This window comes from Balaenoptera musculus, chromosome 5, assembly GCF_009873245.2.
Source record: "Balaenoptera musculus isolate JJ_BM4_2016_0621 chromosome 5, mBalMus1.pri.v3, whole genome shotgun sequence".
Classification (NCBI taxonomy): Eukaryota; Metazoa; Chordata; class Mammalia; order Artiodactyla; family Balaenopteridae; genus Balaenoptera; species Balaenoptera musculus.
Genome location: NC_045789.1, coordinates 134,741,862 through 134,756,652, shown reverse-complemented (window position 1 = coordinate 134,756,652; position 14,791 = coordinate 134,741,862). Strand labels below are relative to the sequence as shown.

Below are 14,791 nucleotides of genomic sequence, written 5' to 3'. Positions count from 1 at the left end.
GTGATATAGTCTCCATGCCACTCCACTGGCTGAGGCTGAAATTGGCCAGACTGTGGGGTTCTTATATGGCTAAGGCTGCAGAGGACCTATAGGTGGCAGGTAGGGCTATTGGTATCTTCAGAGGCTAAGGCTGCTGACATCTTCCTGCTCTCCTCTACTTTTTTGCTCTTGGGAGGAGCCTCTAGTTGAGGAGACCCCTCTTGGTGCCTGGTCTGATGTGCTGACACTCAGAGTTCTCAGAGCAGTATTGGAACTGAGGTCCAGGGACCAGGCACACATGGAACTACCACAGTGCCAGGGTCCTGGAGCAGAGGCACACGTGCTGTGGCTGTGACACAGGTGTCTAGGGCATGGACATGTGCAGATATCCTGTGGAACTGGTACTTGGGTCTCAAGGGCTCACTACTGTGACTTGTGCTGGTGAGAGGGAATACGGCAGTGACGAGGGCCCTGGGGTGACAAGGTGCAGTGGTGGCTTGGGCAGAAAAGGCAGAGTGCAGTAGTAGCACAGCCTGGGAATGGTAGGTCAAAGACTGACCTCTGCCCCCAGCCCTCCCCCCGCCCGCTGGGAGCGCTCACAGGATAGCAATAGTACAACTCCGGTAGTTGTTTGTTAAAGCTGTGTGTTGGGACTCAGGGAACTGGGTACAGGGTAGTGGCAGCAAGGCCCTGGCAATGACAGTTCAGAGCCGCAACCTGGGATGGGGGGTGAAGTTCAGGGCAGTGGTAGCCTGGTCCCAGCCTCCATGGGTCAGAGTCCTGACCTGAAATCTGAGGGGCAGGGCTCAGGGCAGTGGTAGCACCCCTGGCAAAGATGGTTCAAGAGCCTCAATCTGGGATAGAGGCGGAGCTCAGGGTAGAAGCAGCCCAGCCCCAGCAATGAAGGGTCTCAGCCTTGACCAGACCTGCCATGGGGGTGAGACTCAGGATAGTGGCATTGCCCTTAGCAATGATGAGTCAGAGCCAGAACCTGGAACCTGGGAGGCAGTAAGAACTCATCTCAGCAATGACAGTTCAGAGTCTTGACCTGGGATGGGGCAGGGGGGTGAGGCCCAGGGCAACAGCCAATTCGGGCAGCCAAAGCATGACTTGGGACCCAGGAGGCACGGCTCAGGTCAGGGCGATTGCCTTGGTAATGGTGGAGCAAGGCCCCAACCTGGGGCTGGGGTGGGCAAAGAGCAATGGCCGCTCTGGTGTCCTATATGGAGATGTGCTGTGGTACCCAATGTGTGAGAGCGGGGCACAGCAACAGCTGGGACCCCTGAGGGCAGGTGTCACCTCAGCAACGTCTCCAGCCTCTGGGAGTAGATCCAGAAGAGGGGGCACTACAGGCTGCTCCATCAGCCAGGGTCAACATCATTGAAGACCGAGAGACTCTTGCACCAAAAGCTGCAGACATCCACAGTGGCGAGGCTTGCTGTGGCCCTTCTGCTCTCCTTCTCCCCACGTGGTGACCTTACTGAGACCATTCCTCCTGGTGCCCAGCAGCTCCCGACTGGGGGATGGGGTGATGGGGGCAAAATGCTTCCTTTGCTTTTGTATGTGGCCATCCTTGATGTTTGAGCTCTGCCAGCTTTTTTGCTGCTGCTTCTTCGTTGTCTAGAGCTTTCCCTGAGCCGTTTTCTTCCATTTGTAACTGTTTATTGTTCTTGGTTTTCTTTTTTGTTTGCTTGTTTTGGGGGTGGGGGCCTCCCGGCCCTCCGTCTTGCTGACGTCACTCCCAAGTCCTCCATTCTATAGAGGAGGCAAATGAGGCCCTAGGAGATAAAATGTTTTGCTCAATAATACACTACAAGTTTGAGACTGGAAATTATATTCTGATTCTTCTGATTTTGCTGAGGAGTTGGATGTACTCTCATAGGTGCAAAAACAACAAACCAACTTTAGACTCAATATGAAGTGTATTTTTGAACATTTATTTATATCTTGGTCCTATTGTCTCAAAATATTTTCAGCCTCCTGGTTCAGGAATAAAAGTCCTTATTTGAACGCAAAATATTAATGTATTATTTTTTTTAATAAATTTTATTTATTTATTTATTTTTATTTTTGGCTGTATTGGGTCTTCGTTGTTGCACTCAGGCTTTCTCTAGTTGTGGCGAGCGGGGCCTACTCTTCGTTGCGGTGCACGGGCTTCTCATTGCTGTGGCTTCTCTTGTTGCGGAGCACGGGCTCTAGGCACACAGACTTTAGTAGTTGCAGTACGTGGCCTCAGTAGTTGTGGCTCGCGGGCTCTAGAGCGCAGGCTCAGTAGTTGTGGTGCACAGGCTTAGTTGCTTCGCAGCATGTGGGATCTTCCCAGACCAGGGCTCGAACCCGTGTCCCCTGCATTGGCAGGCAGATTCTTAACCACTGTGCCACCAGGGAAGCCCCGGTATTAATGTATTCTTGCTGAGAAACCATCATGGGAAGTTACAGAGGTGACTAATAAATTAATTGAGCATGATAGGATTCTAATGAAATTAATAATTCTTGAAAGTGCTCTATGAGATAGGCGGTTGTGAGTTTTCAATATTCAATCCCAAATAATTTGCATTTTGCTGTTTTTATGCATTTCTGATTTCTGTGCATTTTAAATTTCTCTTCTTTATTTCTTTGTAGACATTACAACCAGAACATTACAAATAATACTGGAAGTTGTACCAGAAGAAGATTGTCATAAATTATAAATTAATGCATTTGAAGTCTTGGCAATCTATCCTTGGCTTTGTTTCTGCCCAAAGGGCTGAAACAAAAAATGGATCTTCACTCCTTTTATAAAAATCCAGAGGATTGCAACTTTGGAGATGGACTAAAGAAATCGGTTATTTCTGTTTAGTCTTCCAGTGTATTCAAACTGGTTTCTAAGAAATTTAGTTATTACTCCATGTAGTTGTAGAACGCTGATATGCAATTATACCGTAAGTTCGCATGATCATTGAGTCCCTGATACCTACCTGTTGAGGTTAGGGAAAAAGACTACAGAACGGCAATTACTTTAGTGGTCTTTTTCTATAACATATCTTATGGCTAAGAACCTTCAGACTGAAAACTGAGATGTTTTCTTTAATATGGGTTTTGTAAAAACAATTTTTATATACTATAGATAACTGTACTGTGAAAATTGTTTTCTACTCTTCTGGGGAAAAAAAAAGTGTATGTCATCATTATGGACAGAGGAAAGAAAGAAATTTATTTTACATTGGCATTGCATTGCTTCCCACAGATATCAACTTAGATATCATTCATGTTTTAATGGATTATACCCAGAGCATTTTGAAAAAGAAAAAAAAATTAGGGGTATGCCTAATTTTGATGAATACATTAAAGAAGAGTTTCTAGGGGCTATTGTTTATGAGGCAAATCCAGGAGTTATGTTTAAGCAAAAAAAATGCTTGAGAATTTATTATGTTAGGATTTTTTTCACTCATTATCAGGAAGCTCCGTAGTTACGTGCCATTTGTTTTCATGGCAGCCTAATTGATCAGGAAAGGGTGTAACGCCTTTCTTAGAGCAAAGCAATAGTCAGTTTGGTATTAAATCCTCTTAAGCATGATCATGTGTTTCACTAATAATTTACTCTTTGATAAATACATCTAAATATGTGCATTTTTAAATCTTCAAGTTACAATATCAACAGAAGACGGAAATCACCAAGAAAGAAAATGCCCAAAATATTATGCCCAACTCTATAGTTCTACATACATTGTTAGTGTTTCTGAACATTCTTTTAAAATCTCATAGCTGTTTTTACATGGTGATGAATTTTGACAGTTTTACGTTTTCTTTATACATTTTATATTGTTAAAATATCTCTTTGGACAAAACTGTCCAGATCAATTAGGAAAAGACATATATTTACATAAAAATTAAGGAAGAAATGTCACTGCTAAATAAGATTTACAACTCATGTTTCTAAGAATGTTTCCATTTCTCTCTCTAGGCTTTATCAGTAATTTCCTGACAAAGTAAAAGAGATAACTGATAACAAATTCACTGAAAGAAACTGTACATGAAATGTATATATTCAGACAGGTATTACTATGCTGGGTTTAGAAAATACTGTGGAATTTTCAAAGAATAATATAATGATGAAATTTGTTAACCATTATTTACTTAAGTCTCAGAGTAAATAGTCATGGCCAGAATTTTTTCATTCTGTAATTTTTGTCCATTTGAAAAGAAGAATTTTTGGAAGAATTACACTGATTAAAATCATTAAGAGCAGAAATAGAGAGTTCATAGACAGTTGATCAAAGTAGAAATGATGATAATTTGAGTCAATTTCAATTAATTAATTTTCAATTCATTAATTTCAATTTCAAAATTTAATTCAGTTAATTAAATTTCAGTTAATTAAATTTCAATTTAATATATATCTGAGATTGAAATTTTTTGAGCCAAACGTAGTGTTTGGGTCTTTAAGTGAATTTATAAAAATTCCTTCCTTTTTCTCTTACCATGGATTTTCAGAATTTGATCTGTAGTCTGTACATCTTATATCCATTTGTCTACATCTGTCCCCACTAAATTGTTGCTATAGGTGAAAACAGATTTCCTTTATACTCTTTTTTACAGTCTAGGCCCATGTAATCTAAACCAGCAAACTCTCCTGGAATTGTTTTTTTCCCCTAATGAAAAAAAAAAATGGTAAAGTCTCATGGAGAAGTTTGTATAGTTACTGATTATTCCTGAGGTTAATGTGCTTATATCAAAAGTGGAAGATAGGTCTCCTCATTTTAGTTATTTTAGTTTTGGTTCTAATTTCTCTTTAAATATGTCATTATACAAGCTAACTAGATTACATATTCATTATTATTTTCATCATTTTAAAAAATGATTTTTGCATTGTTAAATTTCTAATGCCATTGTAATACCATTTTAACCAGATGGAAAGTCAGTCAGTAATTTTTTTTTTTTTAAAGCGATGATGATTAAGTTGTATTTCTACTTATCCTTAGGATACATCATGACAAGATACAGGGCTTCTGTAATCATCCATTCAATAGTCGTAACATTTATTTGGAATGATATTATGTCAAGCAGATTCTAGTTTGAAAACTCTCCTAAACACTTTTATATGTATATATATTTTTATGCTAAGTAATTTTTTCTCATATATTTAGGAAAATTTTTTCTCATATATATTTTTCTCATATATCGAACTATTAGATGTGATACATTTGTACCAGTGTGCATATTCAAATGTTTAAATACATTTTATCAGTTTATTATAACACAAAAAGGTAAAAGTAGCCAATATAGTTTACGATGGCTAATATACTATTTTCAAATGTTCTGCTCTTTTGGTACATAGATTCTCAAGTATTTAAATATGAATTTAGTAGATCTAGTAAAGACGTCCAAAGCTAAAACAATTTGCTAGGAGAAATGGAATGATTCTCCTTACACAATTATGAATATTTCAGTAAACGTTTTTGACCCCTTTTAAAAAATATTAGACTAGTTTTCTGAGATTTTTCTAAGATTGAATGAAGAAAACTGACTATTATAACTGGTGTCTTGGTCAGCTAGGAGTAGACCCTCTTCTTATCTTTCTTTAGGAGATTAAAGATTTGCCCTAGAAAAGATGGCTGACTCCAGTGCCAAACATAAACGTTAGATGTCTGTATGCACACATTTGCGTACGTGCTTATACCGTATCTCCCCTGCCTCTGCTGGCACAAAATTAGGACAGATTATTAAATTACATTTCCAATTCATGGCAGTTTCTCTAACACTAAGATATGCAAGTTGAAACAAGTTTCTACATTGTTTTATGTGTCTGGTACAGTTGTTTCCCCAATTGCTGTTTGATATATCAACAGATGGTTAACATGAGTATAATTACATAACTCAATAGAATTCTATGTTGAACTGAATCAGTCTTCAGGAAGCTTATTATCTCTATTTGAGATGAATGTAATGCTAACTGAGAAAGGGAGCATCTTTGACCTATAGCTGATTTCTTATATTTGAGGAGTGGGTTATGAAAAGATAGAAGACTAAAGGTCAGAGTAGCAGGAAATGAAAGGTAGTATGTGATTGGAGGGAACGATATTTTGGTCTAACTTATTATGCAATATAATCAGAGAAATATTAAAAATTAACTGTCTGCTGTACACAGGGACTTCGGTTATGCCCTTGTGAATCCCCTAAAAGCTAATGAAATGTAAGCTTCAGTGCCCCTTACTTAGACATGCCCTTTCCTAGGTCCTGTACCTAATTTTGCATTAGGAATTTTATATTACGTTTCTTGAAGAAGGGTAGCAAAATTATATATACTTCTGGCCCTAAAAAAAATCTGCATCTGTCCCTGTGAGAAAGGTCAAAGTACTCCCATTACTTTATCTATTAGAAATAGGCATGGGGTATTTGTAGGATATATTTTTAAGTAATAAAGTTGTGAGTTAATTGAAATATCTCTATATAACTAAGTGGCTTTCTCATAGTACATATTATATGTGATATATAAGGAGAGAGTTTCGCTTTGGACATATTTTATGTGTCAATTCTGAATGATAGAAAAATAATGAATGGGATTTTAATTGTAGCTCCTTTTCTTAGTTTGGAAAGAAATATATAGAGATTTGAAATTTGAATGCAGAGAAGTCAAGAAATTTGATTTTAGTTAAATAAAACCTTGTTTCATTTCACCCTACTTGATATACTGTATGTTGGTGCTGATAATGTTTACAGAGCTACATTTACTTTCGTAACCATTCAAAGTCAGGAATTAAAGCATGGCATTGTGTGACTGACAAGAAGATCATGGTGGATATAAATTAGAGTAGATAGAGTCATCTTGGCAGCTTCTGTTTACATTATTTATATATAGGTAAAAGAATTATTACCTATAAATGTATTTTAGGTTAATTTTCCCATAAACAGTATTTTTAATTTATCTCAATATATATAATACCTGAAAGTGTAACCTCTAGGTATTATTAGTACTGTACTTAAAAAGATATTTTAATAGCCAATTTTGGGAGATAATCCTTCTTTTTGTCGCATTTTCAAATTAGTTGGAGTCTCAAAATAAATGCTTGGTCTATTTTTAGGTCTGATACAAATTCACAGAGGTGTACGTCATGGTCTTAGAGAAAGTTCACCAGTTTTCCATATGTTGTAAGATAATTGCCCTTCCCTACGATCGCGTCAGGATAATAACTTGATCTTTTTGAACCAGTTCTCTGTCTCCTCTGAGTTAATCAAATGGTTCCCTTTATGTTTTATTTTTTTGACATGATATTTTCAAGATAGGAGTGAGTCTTAATTTTATACAATTACTTGATATTCTTAGCCTGAAACTACCACTTCGGTTATGCCCTTGTGCGTCCCTGCTCCCTTCTCTCTGTTACCGTTGGCTTTAAAATATCAGTGGAGGATGGTTACGGTCTCCAAATAGTTATCTGTTACATGTGTGTATTTTGGCTACTTGGATCAAGGGTACATTTATAGTATCAATAAGTGCCTTAACAGTTTTATAGATAATCTCTCAAGAAACTGTGGAGCATTAGGTATCTAGGAGCCATACAGATGGATGCACTGTTTTGAAAGTGAGCATACTTTTTTTCCCTCAACATATACACTACTGATTTTATTTTTAAAAGTATGACTTTCAAATGAATTAATTTCTTGGTTGAAAGACTTGCCTCCTGAATCCTTATTACCTCTTGTTGAAGCCTCTAAAGGCCATGTTGAAAACTGGAGAGGAAAAAAAAAAAAAAAAAAAAAGACATGCACAGTTAATCTCTTTTGCAGCAGTGACTGTATTTTGAGTACTTTGTGCAACAGGGTATTTTGTACAGCATCTTGTGGGAAAACAGATTAGGCCTTTGGATGTTACAGCTGTATAACTGGTTGGGTTGTGACGGGCCTGACTGAAACGAGGATTGTGAAGTTAGAGCCTGCTTATTCCTACTGATTAACATTCTCCTGCGCATGCTCTGAAGCACATTCATAGCGCACCAGGAGGCGATGCAATGTGGTTCCCTGGTCCGAGGTTTGAGCTGTCTTATTTTAAAGCATGTCTGAATTATTGTTTTCCCTAGCATTTCTCCTTCATTCCAAACTTTCACTTACTGACTAATGGAATATAAAGTAAAAATACTTTGGAGAAGTAAAACACAGATTGTTTCAAATGAGTGTATGCTTATAACAGAATAGAAATGATCTACGTTAAACTACTGTGTATGCTAATTACTTCAGACACTACCACATAGCACTTTTAAATTGCTCTGGAAGCAAAAACAGTATATATAACTATGGTTAACACGCAAACCACAAGACCCCTGCAAAGATTTTAACTAGTCTGGGATTCTTTTTTTTTTTTTCTTTTTTTTAAGTCTGGGATTATTTTGATCCTCTTTTTGGAGAAATTTTTTACTTTATGGTTTTTCCTTGTGAATGTTGTTACTACTGCTTTAAATCTAGAACTTAACTATTGACACTTATTATCTTGAAAACAGGGTTCATCTTTTGACGGTATCCATCTGTGTTCAGAGAGTGGCATATCACCTTACTCTTGCTTACAGTGGACACAGACATTTGCCCCAAATTTCTGTCTTTTTGTAGATGGACTGCAGCACGATAGTAATGAATTTTCAGTGGTACCTTTCAGCATTTGGGAAACTTTGCGAACATAAGCATCAGATGTGTTGTAAAAAAAACAAACAAAAATTGCTTATTACCATGTAATGCAGTGTCTTCTCTTTACGCCAAACTGGTGAACAAACATGTATTGATAGAATTCTTTCACTGATGCTAAATGTTGACTACCTACAGTTTTATAATAAGTGCAAGTCACAAAGAGGCAAGACAAATGGCCTCTTGTACTGAATGCTTCGAGAACTTAATTTGTCCTAATTTTCTGACAAAGATCTGACTCTGGGTTTCAAAGAGCTTGGTTTTTACTTATCATAGAGCAGATTAGATGGTAGTGATGTACTGCTAGAGATGGTTTTTAGTTATTGACTCAGAATTCATCTCATGATGAATCTTTCATGTTGTTTTATTGTCTGTATATCTGTATTGACTTTATTAACATGGGTTTAGTGAGCTTTGTGTTAAAATTTGACCTGGTAGCAATAATTTCTTTTTCAACTATCAAGGGGCAGAAAAATCCATATGTATTGTAATGTTCATTAACATATTACTAGGTACTATATATGAATGTATTTCAATGCTTTTCATAGCCTATGGTAAGCATCAATAATATGCGCCAACGCAATCAATTTAGCCCAGTGGGAAAGTAGTCCGGTTATTCTGAAGGGCTGTGCTGGCAGCTGTCTCTTTGATCTGTGCTTAGATTGTAATTTATAGACCAGGTATATCCATTAACTTGGATCTGGAATGGGTTCATCATGACCTTGGACCATTCATTGTGAGTAGGGGGAGGTGCGTTTGGGCTGGTGCTCTAAAATACAGGAACAAGAAGTTCAGCTGAGGGAGAGGGAGGCCCGATATCCTACATGGTCCTCATCTGTGGTGGGGTTTCTTCATCTCAGCATTGTGATAATGAAACTCAGTAAATGGGATTGTGCTATTTTATACAAATTTTGCACAATATCTTATATTGATAAATTCTTAAAGAGCAAAATTTCTTTTCTGTATCTGCATTCCAACCATATTAGAAGTACTAAGATATTTAACTATGAAAATATAAATGGTGCAAAGGGACTTTCATCTGTGGATTGTGCTGTTTCTTAGGGTTCTGTCACACTGACGCTTATACCAGCATGTGATATGTGAAATAAAATGAATTTTTCTACAGCTTAATGATTTCCCTCCGGGGAGAGTTCTGGTACAGCGATCACACTGCCAGATGGTGTTTACAGGCTATTTGTGTGAGTGGTAGGATACTATGAAATAAGTGTGATTTCATCGGATGGAAACTCTTGATGCATGTGTTTTTGTATGGAATAGGTTTTGGTGCAATATGATGTCACTCAATGCAGCATTGAATTTAATTTCAATTGTATTTATGTATATGTATAACTGTCATGCTTCTAGTTGCTTCAACCTTTGTATATATATTTTTGTACATATTTTTAGTAGAAAACATTTGAAATGGAAGTTAAATAAACATTTGATAGTTTACCTAGTAAAACTCATGCTGTGTTTTTTGTTGTTGTTTTTGTTTTTTGTTTGTTTTGTGTTTTTTTTTTTTAGCAGTGTCCGTTCCATTAAATTGAAGGCTTTGGTTTTAATGATTGGATTTATCTGTCACTCATTATGTGAATTTGTTGGAGTATCCCACTTCACAACAATTTCCTATACTAAAAACTGAAAGTGGTGGCGGATTCAGCAAACACTGTAGACATTCTTCTTCCTCATGGCCTACATCCATCTGTCCTCTGCTCTGGAATATCTAGCAACTTCTCTTTTCTCTTTTCACCTGTCCTAATTCGGTCTTCTTATTTCCCGCCTCTTAACAAAAGTCTCATTTCTTGTCTCTCTATAATTCAGCTTTCACATGTTTCCCCAGAATGTTCTTTCTGAAACACAAATATGGTAAAAACCCTCTATGGGGACTTCCCTGATGGCGCAGTGGTTAAGAATCTGCCTGCCAATGCAGGAGACACGGGTTCGAGCCCTGGTCTGGGAAGATCCCACATGCCACGGAGCAACTAAGCCCGTGCACCACAACTACTGAGCCTGTGCTCTAGAGCCCGCGAGCCACAACTACTGAAGCCCGGGCACCTAGAGCGCGTGCTCCACAACAAGAGACGCCACCGCAATGAGAAGCCCGTGCACCACAATGAAGAGCAGCCCCCGCTCTCCGCAACTAAAGAAAACCCGCACAGCAACGAAGACCCAACGCAGCCAAAAATAAGTAAGTAAAATAAATAAATAAAATAAATTTATTTAAAAAAGATTTGTGCGTGTTTAAAAAAAACCCTCTGATTTCATATCTAGTAATTATTAATATTTTTTTCTGGGTGGGTAAAATCCATACTTCTGTATAGCATACTGGACTTTCCATAATCTGCCATGTTTCTTTCTCCAGTTACAAGTGACCACTTCCGTATTCTCTGCCACAACATTAAATGTCTTTTTAGTAGTCTAACAAAGAAAATATGCCATCATTTCATTTGACATACTGCGGATTCCTACAGGAATTATATTTTCTTCTACCATTCCTATCTCCTATACCCAGCATAGCATACTTCTACCCAACACTCAAGTTTGAGATTCAAAAGTCACTTTTTCCAAAAACTTTCCCCAAGCTGGTTCAGGACCTGAGCCCTGACCATCTTCATCTTCTGGGATGCACTTCTTTTGTAGAACTCACCGTACACCATTGTAATCGAGATGCTCGATTCCTTTCTCTGCCTGCATTTGCAAATTTTAGTTGTCTTTTACTGACTAAAGCATAATAGGTGCTCAGTGGTTTAGGTTCATACATTCACTAAATGAACAAATGACTTTTATTCACTAGGTTTCATGATAAACTTTTTTTCGAAGTAGTTTACAGTACCTTTAAATTTAAGCAATCCGTTAGCTTCTGTGAAATTCTGTGAAATGTCTTACTTTCAGAATATAGGAAAACTGGAGAGCTTCAGACTCTCTTCTTTCCTGTTCGTTCTCTCTTTCTCCCACTCCTACATCCCCAGTTCATGTTGGCAGGTGGGTCTTGAATAGAGGAAATGAGCAAATGACCTACTATGATCTCTTCCCATGAAAATGCATTTGGGCTCCTATGTTATTGATAAGGTATCTTTTTTCATAATACTAACTTGAAAACAAATAATGGTCTGAAATGGAGAGCAGAAGAAAATCTATATTTCTGCTGACCAAACTTCTCTTTGAAGTAGACACAGGAGATTAAGTAGCACTTTTTCCTGATGACATATTTTGGGAGAACAATAAAAAAAGAAACGTAACTTTTGCACCTGTTAAATTTAAACGCTTTCGAAAAGAAATACAAACCATCTGATATGTAGATATACTTATTTTAAAATTAATGAATATGAATGGAAATGTAACAAAAATGTGTAGGAAAAATTAGATAATATGTATGGCTAATATTTTTTTTAAACTTTCATTAGGCTCTTAAACATGCTGGTTTAGGTTCACAATGACTTTTGCAGCTGAACTACGTCTAATAATTTTCTACTGGAATTTTTAGGCTGTGTCTAATTTATAAAAATTTGAGATGATAATGTATCCTGGGATGGGTGGGCAGGTCATGGATAACTGTACTGTTGCTTTTGCCTCCACAGGCCCTAAAAATTATATGTGCAGACTTTCTAGGAATCTGACTTAGAAGGTCAGGTCTTCATAGCGATTTTACTGTTTTTATAGTATTAAGCCTAAGAACACCTGGTCACCAGCAGACATTGACTAAAAACTATGCTCTAAAATGTTTGATGTTTGAAAGAATTTAGAAATAAAAATATAATTAGGATTCAGTACCCTTTAAGTTTTTAGCTTTGAAGATTTATTAATCTCTGAAAAAAGATATGAAACAGGATTTCAAAGGTGTTAATTCAGGTTAAATTACTATAAAAATTGAAATCCCCTCTAGCTGTAATAAACTAAATTAATAAGTATAAATGAGTATAACCCTAAGAAATGTATGAGCAAGCCAGTTGTTTTCCTCTTATTCTAACTTCTCTAAAAATAAGAGAAACTAATCTTACTTTTCTCATAGTAATTAACATTGTAATTATATAACAATATGTCATTATTATCTTTATGTATTTCATTTCCTAAAATCTAAATATGCCGTAAAATTTTTGTTCATGTTCTGAATTCCACCTTAAACTTATGTTTACTTCTTACTCCCACATTGCCATGTTCCTTTAAGAATTTGTTACTCAAGGCATTAAAGTCAAAGTTTATTTGTTTATTGATTCAAGAAAAATTCCACAAGAACCTCCCCATGCCAAGCAAAGAGATGGGTGCTAGAAATACAATACTTAACATTTGGTATTGCCTGTGCTTCACGAAGTTGAAGACATAGATACTTTTTCTTGATCGCTCAAATGTCTTGTTAAGAGTTAGGGTAAATCTCAAGTGCTAGAAGGCAGTATACCCCGATGTGATCTGGTCTAGGGGGTTGGGGAAGGCATTCCTAAGGATGTGATATGAATTGATATTGAAGGATGGGTGCTCATTAACCAGGTAAAGGGAAAGTTGGATGAGGAGTGTTATAGGCAAAGCGGACTGTGTGATAAAGACCCTGAACCACAGAAAGCAAGGCTTGTTAAAGGAAATAAATGCAAGACCAGTGCAACTAGAGCACAGGACAAAGTTTATAATGCACTTTAAAAGAGGAGCAATTGTAGAGGACTTATTAGGCAATGTTCAAAGTTTTGGTCTTTACCCAGTATAATGGAGAGGTCACAGACAAAAGAAATTCACACACAACATGAACATTGAACTTTATCAAAATTTCAAATCTTACCCTCTCCTAAAATTCTAGATAGAATTTTTCAGTAGTAAAAGATAATTTGTTTTACCACTTTCTTATTATTCCTATATTTTATCTAATTAGTTCACACTGCCAAAGGTATTTGTAAACTGCAATAGGCTCAGCATCTAATACTGAAAGAGAAAGTAATTACAGGAATATGTAATCAACATACGAGGGAAATCTTTTTTCTGGGAATTTTATTGTTGTCTCTCCTTAGCATGTTTTCCCCTTTCTCTTCCAAGTTAGATTAACATCTGATCTACAATGTTGAACATTCATCAACTATCATCTCTAGGATGGTTTGTAATTTTTTTTTGAGAGAGATATTCCTCTGGTGCTATAATTTTTAAATCTATTCTTCTAAATTTATTTTTTGCCCAAATGAAAACATTAAACAAAAATCTACCTTGCATGACCTATTATTAACAGAGTTATTGTCTTATGAATAAAGGTATCATTCATCCGGCTCTAGTGGGTCAATGTGAAAAATGTCAATACTATAAATATTTGAAATTTTTTCTGGTTCTGTAGAAACACAGAGAAGAATTTTTAGTTTTTTTTTTTTTTCCCACTCTTCATAATTCACAATGGTTGAAAAGTGACTTTTCTAGCAAGAGAATAAGAATTTCATTTAAGGAAATAAGGAAATAAAGTCAGAAAAATTATTTGAGATTATTTAAAGAACACTTCCATGGAAAACGGGGAATTCTCTGATACAGTTTTCCCCCAGCTTTATTAAGATGTAACTGACAAGTAATATTGTTTAAGTTTAGTACAATGGGATGACTTGATACATGTACATATTGTGAAATGATTACCACATTAAGGTTAGTTAACACATCCATCACCTCACATAGTGACTACTTTTTTCTGTAGTGGCAACATTTAGGATCTATCCTCTTAGCAGATTTCAAGTATCCAGTACAGTATTGTTAACTACAGTCACCGTGTTGTACATTACATGTGCAGAATGTATTCATTTTATAACAGAAAATGTGTACCCTTTGACCATCTCCCCATCACCCCCACCCTTTAGCCCCTGGTAGCCACCAATCTCCTTCCTATGAGTTCAACTTTTTAGATTCTACATATAAGTGAGATCAAAGAGTATTTGTCTAAGAGTTTTTGGTGGCAAATTTAGAGTTTGCTAAATATATGATCATGTCATCAGTAAACGAAGACAATGTTACTTCTTCCTTTCTGATTTGGACTCCTGTTATTTCTCTTTCTTGCCTAACTGCTCTGGCTGGGACTCCCAGTACTATGTTGAATAGGAGTGGTAAGAGTGGGCATCTTTGTCTTCTTCCTCATCTTGAAGGAAAAGCGTCCAACCTTTCCCCGTATGATGTCAGCTGTGGGTTTGCTGTGTATGACCTTTATTATGTTGAG

General features: G+C 36.7%; 1 protein-coding gene across 2 annotated transcripts in view; it reads left to right on the top strand.

Annotated features, from left to right (window-relative positions):
- SLC7A11 (solute carrier family 7 member 11) overlaps positions 1-7,718 on the top strand; it is an 89,476-nt gene extending 81,758 nt beyond the window's left edge. For both annotated transcript variants that reach the window (XR_005019964.1, XM_036852743.1), the window contains exon 12: positions 2,602-7,718. Coding sequence is in view for 1 of the 2 variants with exons in the window: in XM_036852743.1 (XP_036708638.1) it covers positions 2,602-2,669 (68 nt within the window). In the remaining variant the exon portion in view is untranslated. The remainder of the gene's footprint in view (positions 1-2,601) is intronic.
- The last annotated feature ends 7,073 nt before the right edge of the window (positions 7,719-14,791 follow it).